At 45.5% G+C, this 7,500-nt stretch overlaps 1 protein-coding gene across 1 annotated transcript in view; it reads left to right on the top strand.

Annotated features, from left to right (window-relative positions):
• grk6 (G protein-coupled receptor kinase 6) overlaps nt 1-7,500 on the top strand; it is a gene marked incomplete at its 3' end in the record, with an annotated part of 25,111 nt that overhangs the window by 9,381 nt on the left and 8,230 nt on the right. Inside the window, exons 3-9 of the mRNA XM_079510813.1 lie at nt 1,635-1,747; nt 1,888-1,965; nt 2,701-2,801; nt 4,640-4,732; nt 4,947-5,010; nt 5,428-5,568; nt 6,184-6,380. Coding sequence (XP_079366939.1) covers nt 1,635-1,747; nt 1,888-1,965; nt 2,701-2,801; nt 4,640-4,732; nt 4,947-5,010; nt 5,428-5,568; nt 6,184-6,380 — 787 coding nt within the window. The remainder of the gene's footprint in view (nt 1-1,634; nt 1,748-1,887; nt 1,966-2,700; nt 2,802-4,639; nt 4,733-4,946; nt 5,011-5,427; nt 5,569-6,183; nt 6,381-7,500) is intronic.

The following is a 7,500-nucleotide window of genomic DNA, read 5'->3' on the forward strand; positions in this document are numbered from 1 at the left end:
AAACGGCTTTTCCGGGTGTGGCACTGTACGCTATTCTACGTGTCTATGTTCCTGGCAGGCCTCGTGTTAATCCATTGAGACCTGGAACGCATCCATGTCACGTTAGCGTTTAACCACATTAACCATTAACCCATTTTGTGCGGGAACCCCTTTTGGTGTTTTAAACATTGTTATAATTTAGCTTTTGAAAAATAGCAGATCTACAAGCTCATAGCGCGCCACCGAGTGGCGCGCTATGAACTTGTAGGTCTGCTATTTTTGAAAAATCGTTAAAATGTGCCTCAAATCTTTCCGAAAATTGTCATGATTTAGAAAACTTTTTTTTTAAATTTCGACGTCAGGCCTGAATGGGTTAAGAGCGTCTGCTAAATGCCTACATTGTAGATCTAAATGGGTTTAAGACCCCTTCACCTTTTAAACTAAAGTACTTTATATGGAACGTAACCTGTGATGCTGTTCACAGACAGTTTACCTTATCTTTGCTGCTACAGGGAAAACAACATGTCGGCATTAATGTTATTATGGCTCAACATTATTATGTTACTCTTTGTTATTACCCTTTGTTGGCTCTTTATTCTATCACTTTGTTATCTGTATTTGTTGTTTGATGTTATCTGTTTGTTCTTTGATGTTATCTGCCGCTGCATTGTCTGAAGGAAGCCAAACAAAAATAAGATAGAGGCCAAAATGTTCAAACTTAGTGAAAGTAGAGAAGATATTGCCACGCATTGTGGAGTGTGTGTGTGTGTGTGTGTGTGTGTGTGTGTGTGTGTGTGTGCGCGTGCGCACGCGTGTGTGTGTGTGTGTGTGTGTGTGTGTGTGTGTGTGTGTGTGTGTGTGTGTGTGTGTGTGTGTGTGTGTGTAAGTGTGTAAATGCAGAAGTTTCACCATCAGATTCAGTTGAAACACCAGGGGGGGTGGGAGGGGGGTGGGGGACAGACGGACACTATTGATTGATTCACTCCTGTATCAAAATCAATTTGAAAAAAATGTCTTCTCACTGTTCTCAGGTCAAATAGTGATGTGATTAAAATGTGTTTGTGTGTTTGCGTGCGTGCGTGTGTGTGTGTAACATACATTAAATTAATATAGTGGTTGCAACTGTATTAATTGATTGCCCAAGTCCCATGGTGGGAGTTCTGCTCTGGTTTTGGTGAAATATGAAGTAGTTCTGGTCATTTTGTGGGGGGGCACTGGGGCCACGCAGTAAAAGTAAATTAATCCACAAAACTAACGTAATTTGTATTGTTGACCTATTTCTAAAATAATTGCACAACTTTCGTTCAACTTTGACCCCCCTCTGAACTAGTAGTGTATGTAGCGCGTAGTGATATGGACACAAAAAACATAGTTCTGTGTGATAGAGGGGTAAAAAATGAACGAAAGTTGCACTGATATTTTAGAAACAGGTCAACAATACAAATTACGTTAGTTTTGTGGATTCATTTACTTTTACTGCGTGGCCCCAGTGCCCCCCCACAAAATGACCGGAACTACTTCATATTTCACCAAAACCAGAGCAGAACTCCCACCACGGGACTCGGGCAATCAATTAATACAGTTGCAACCACTATATTAATGGCAAGTATTTCATACAGCTTAAGTTAAAGAAATCTGAACTATCCCTTTAACAGAGAAGGACTACAGCAGTCTGTGTGAGCGACAGCCAATCGGACGTCTTCTCTTCAGACAGTTCTGTGACACCAGACCAGAGCTACGGCCATGTATCCACTTCCTGGACGCTGTGGTGAGACACTGTCTGTCTGTCTGTCTGTCTGTCTGTCTGTCTGTCTGTCTGTCTGTCTGTCTGTCTGTCTGTCTGTCTGTCTGTCTGTCTGTCTGTCTGTCTGTCTGTCTGTCTAAATACCTGTGTGTGTGTGTCTGCAGGTGAAATATGAAGTGTCTCCAGATGACCACAGGAGGGCGTGTGGACAGCAGCTTCTGGAAACGTTCTTCAACACAAACGTTTGTTCAACTCATTTACTACTAAGTTAACAATGCAATAAATAATGTAGGATATTCATGTGTTAACTATACCATAACTAATGCACAATCCTGGGTGGTTTGGTTCATTGCAACTTCAGTTCAAATTTACTATGGAATCTAGCATTTCCCGTCGGTTGGTCACCCCCAGGTCATCGTGACATCACGTGACATCAGCCCCATATATGGCGAGCCATGTCATAGTAAATGCGACCTGCTGTTGCAGTTAAGCCCATATATGGAGATCCCTGATGTCATCAATATTGGCCAGCAACTCTACATCTGACCTCAAACCTCAGACCCTTAGATCTCCATATATGGATATATGTCAGACATTCCATATGTTGATCCTTCCCCATCCGTCCTTCCTCTTCGATGTCTCCCTTTTGACTGATACCTGTCCATTCATCCATTCAAACTCTAGACGGTCCCCAAAGTTATTAGTGCAGCCGGCAGCCGGCGAAAACTAGAGTTCTCAAACAGGCCCGAAAATGAAGGCCCGGGCCTACCTGGGCCCTCATCAAACCCTGTACACTCAAGACACTGCCCTGCTGCCACCCATAAGATCTATATGGAGCTGACCTGTTCTGACATTCCATATGTTGATCTGACCCCATCAAACCCTGTACACTCAAGACACACTCCATACTCCATATATGGCCAGTGCACGCGTCAGGAGTCTTACTGGTACTAATAAAGATATGTGTGATATTTCAGTCAGATGATGACATGACGTTGATTGATGAGGTGTTGAAGACTCGCTGTGCAGAGGGTCTGGACCAGGACGCCTCCAAGGACCTGTTTAAGGAGACCACCACGTAAGAACACACACGCACGCGCACGCGCACGCACACGCACACGCACACACATGCACGTTCGCGGCTAGGGATGGAGCTCGATAACCGATACCCGGAAAAAAAACCCTGATCACAAGCTTATTGAGTACCCGTTATCAATAAGCTCTGGGCTTATTGAGTACCCGTTATCAATAAGCTCTGGGCTTATTGAGTACCCGTTATCAATAAGCTCTGGGCATATTGAGTACCCGTTATCAATAAGCTCTGGGTTTATTGAGTACCCGTTATCAATAAGCTCTGGGCTTATTGAGTACCCGTTATCAATAAGCTTTGGGCTTATTGAGTACCCGGTATCAATAAACTTTGGGTTTATCAAGCCTGTTATGGAGCATAGCGGTTCATGACGTCATGTTTAAACAATCAAGACAAGAGGTTGATCAAAAATAAATGTAATCATCCATGCTGGTACAAACATGTCGGTCTAAAAGTGTATTGATACCTGCCAACCAGCGCTGTCCGGGGAAACTAAATTACACTTTTAAAGTGACTGTACACATATTAACCAGTTAACAGTTTCTTTAATATTATTTTATTGGCAAAAAGGTCAATTGCCTTCATGTCTGTTAGAAACGTTCCAGCCATAGAAGGCCATAGTAAAAGATACTGTTTCTGATCAGGATTTATTGTCTCCAGTCTTTCCACAAAGAATATAAAATGCCCGTAGCACTCGCCCTAGCCCAATGACCTTACAGGAGACTCGCCCTAGCCCAATGACCTTACAGGAGACTCGCCCTAGCCCAATGACCTTACAGGAGACTCGCCCTAGCCCAATGACCTTACAGGAGACTCGCCCTAGCCCAATGACCTTACAGGAGACTGGCCCTAGCCCAATGACCTTACAGGAGACTCGCCCTAGCCCAATGACCTTACAGGAGACTCGCCCTAGCCCAATGACCTTACAGGAGACTCGCCCTAGCCCAATGGCCTTACAGGAGACTCGCCCTAGCCCAATGACCTTACAGGAGAATGCAAAGGCTCAGCTTTAGATAATATTTTACGTAGACATAGCACTATATAGTAGATATGCATAGTTGCATTACTATATAGATATCTTCCACTGTTATGTTCGTAGCTTACATATGATTCATGATAACTCATCTTTATGTATGTATCGCCATGCTTTTTGTTCTTGCTTACTGTCAGTGGCGTGCACAGACATTTAGAGGGGCAGGTGCTCAAGTGGAAAAAAAGGGCAACTTTGTGCAGCACGTGGAACCGGCCGGTTGCCTTAATAGTGTGAGATTTATAGATTGCTTTTAACCCATTCAGAACGGGAACCCCTTTTGGTGTTTTAAGCATTGTTATACTTTGTGTATTTAACACTTTCTGTGTTCCAGACTCATCCATGACTACCTCATTTAACTCTTTCTGTGTTCCAGACTCATCCATGACTACCTCATTTAACTCTTTCTGTGTTCCAGACTCATTCATGACTACCTCATTTGACTCTTTCTGTGTTCCAGACTCATTCATGACTACCTCATTTAACTCTTTCTGTGTTCCAGACTCATCCATGACTACCTCATTTAACTCTTTCTGTGTTCCAGACTCATCCATGACTACCTCATTTAACTCTTTCTGTGTTCCAGACTCATCCATGACTACCTCATTTAACTCTTTCTGTGTTCCAGACTCATCCATGACTACCTCATTTAACTCTTTCTGTGTTCCAGACTCATCCATGACTACCTCATTTAACTCTTTCTGTGTTCCAGACTCATCCATGACTACCTCATTTAACTCTTTCTGTGTTCCAGACTCATCCATGACTACCTCATTTAACTCTTTCTGTGTTCCAGACTCATCCATGACTACCTCAGCGTGGCTCCGTTTGCAGACTATCTGGACAGCATGATGTTCAACCGCTTCCTACAGTGGAAGTGGCTGGAGAGGTACGCGCATGCACGCACGCACGCACGCACGCACGCACGCACGCACGCACGCACGCACGCACGCACGCACGCACGCACGCACGCACGCACGCACGCACGCACGCACCCACGCACGCACCCACGCACCCACGCACGCACGCACACACCTTGAAGAATGGATTATCAATAGACAATAATAATGTAATGCATAATAAATACTGTGTGTTTTCTGCAGACAGCCGGTGAACAAGTACACATTTCGTCTGTACAGAGTTTTGGGGAAGGGAGGTTTTGGAGAGGTGAGAATCTGATTATTAGAAATATTATTATTTATTGTATTATTATTATTATTTTAAAGCCCATAAACAACATTGTTTATTTCAGTGTGTTTATAGAGTAACACATGTATCTTAATTTGTGGTAAAAAATTTAAAAAGATTCTGGAATTTGCATTTCATCAAAAAAAAAAAGTATGGAAACGTGGCGCCAAAATATCAAACTGAACTGTCCATTTGAGAAGTGTGTTATAATGAGGTGGGTGTGGTTATTATAATGATGGTTGTGTGTGTTGTATTATAATGGTTATAATGTGGTTCTTCTAACGAGCCGGGGCGTGGTTATCCTAACGAGCTGGGCGTGGTTATCCTAACGAGCTGGGCGTGGTTATCCTAACGAGCTGGGCGTGGTTATCCTAACGAGCTGGGCGTGGTGTGCAGGTGTCTGCGTGCCAGGTGCGCGCCACAGGGAAGATGTACGCCTGCAAGAAGCTGGAGAAGAAGAGGATGAAGAAGAGGAGAGGAGAGGCCATGGCGCTCAACGAGAAGGTCATCCTGGAGAAGGTCAACAGCAGGTTTGTTGTAAGTCACTGCTTTTCAAACCTTGAAACCTCTCTGGGGGTCCTTGACATGAACCTCTGTTTGATTTTAGTTTTAGTCGTAGTCTCTTGAATAGTTTTAATTTACTTTTAGTCACATTTTAGTCACCTAGAATGTCTTAGTGTTAGTCTAGTTTTAGTCGACTAAATATCATAAGATTTTAGTCGAGATTTAGTCAAACAAAATGTGGTTTGGCGGTGCCTTGATGCCGTCCTAATGATTTTTTTCACTTGCTGAAAATAGCCGATCTACAAGCTCACAAGTTGTGAGCTTGTAGATCTGCTATTTTCAGCAAACAACCAAGTGTAAAATGACTTCCGAATCTCTTGGCCACTAGTCCCTTCCTAACATTTCAGTCTAGTTTTTATTTGTTGACAAAATCGTCAGTATATTTAGTCTCAGTTTCAGTCATCGTAGCTTAGTTTCCATTTAGTTTCCATTTAGTTTCCATTTAGTTTTCATTTAGTTTCCATTTAGTTTCCATTTAGTTTCCATTTAGTTTTCATTTAGTTTCCATTTAGTTTCCATTTAGTTTCCATTTAGTTTTCGTCTTAAGTTTTAGTGGACTGAAACCACAGCGCTGTGCTCCCCCTGCAGGTGAGCCTGGCGTACGCCTACGAGACCCGGCGAGCTCTGTGCCTGGTCCTGACGCTGATGAACGGAGGAGACCTGAAGTTCCACATCTACCACATGGGGGCGCCGGAGTTCGGCTTCACCGAGAGCAGAGCCGTGTTCTACTGCGCTCAGGTCTGCTGCGGTCTGCAGGACATGCACGCAGCCAGGATAGTCTACAGGTATGTTCTACTGTCTGCACGCAGCCAGGATAGTCTACAGGTAGGTGGACGTGTTCTACTGTCTGCGCTGCAGCCGTCTGCACGCTGCAGCCAGGATAGTCTACACACAGCATACATGGGCAACTGGTGGCCCGGGGGCCACATGCGGCCCCCACCTTCACTTAATGTGGCCCTCAGGTTAATGTCAACTGGTGGCCCGGGGGCCACATGCGGCCCCCACCTTCACTTAATGTGGCCCTCAGGTTAATGTCAACTGGTGGCCCGGGGGCCACATGCGGCCCCCACCTTCACTTAATGTGGCCCTCAGGTTAATGTCAACTGGTGGCCCGGGGGCCACATGCGGCCCCCACCTTCACTTAATGTTGCCCTCAGGTTAATGTCAACTGGTGGCCCGGGGGCCACATGCGGCCCCCACCTTCACTTAATGTGGCCCTCAGGTTAATGTCAACTGGCGGCCCGGGGGCCACATGCGGCCCCCACCTTCACTTAATGTGGCCCTCAGGTTAATGTCAACTGGTGGCCCGGGGGCCACATGCGGCCCCCACCTTCACTTAATGTGGCCCTCAGGTTAATGTCAACTGGTGGCCCGGGGGCCACATGCGGCCCCCACCTTCACTTAATGTGGCCCTCAGGTTAATGTCAACTGGTGGCCCGGGGGCCACATGCGGCCCCCACCTTCACTTAATGTGGCCCTCAGGTTAATGTCAACTGGCGGCCCGGGGGCCACATGCGGCCCCCACCTTCACTTAATGTGGCCCTCAGGTTAATGTCAACTGGTGGCCCGGGGGCCACATGCGGCCCCCACCTTCACTTAATGTGGCCCTCAGGTTAATGTCAACTGGTGGCCCGGGGGGCACATGAGGCCCCCACCTTCACTTAATGTGGCCCTCAGGTTAATGTCAACTGGTGGCCCGGGGGCCACATGCGGCCCCCACCTTCACTTAATGTGGCCCTCAGGTTAATGTCAGAATACTGATATGTTATTGGTTTCAGCTGTTTACAATTCCACAACATGCAAACATGACAACGCTTTCATTACTTCAGTCTAAATTTGTAGCTTCAATGCTCAACACAAGTATAATTAAAGGCATTTGAAATGACATAAAAATGTAAATTTTCA

Source organism: Electrona antarctica (assembly GCF_951216825.1).
Source record: "Electrona antarctica genome assembly, chromosome: 9".
In the NCBI taxonomy this organism is placed as follows: domain Eukaryota; kingdom Metazoa; phylum Chordata; class Actinopteri; order Myctophiformes; family Myctophidae; genus Electrona; species Electrona antarctica.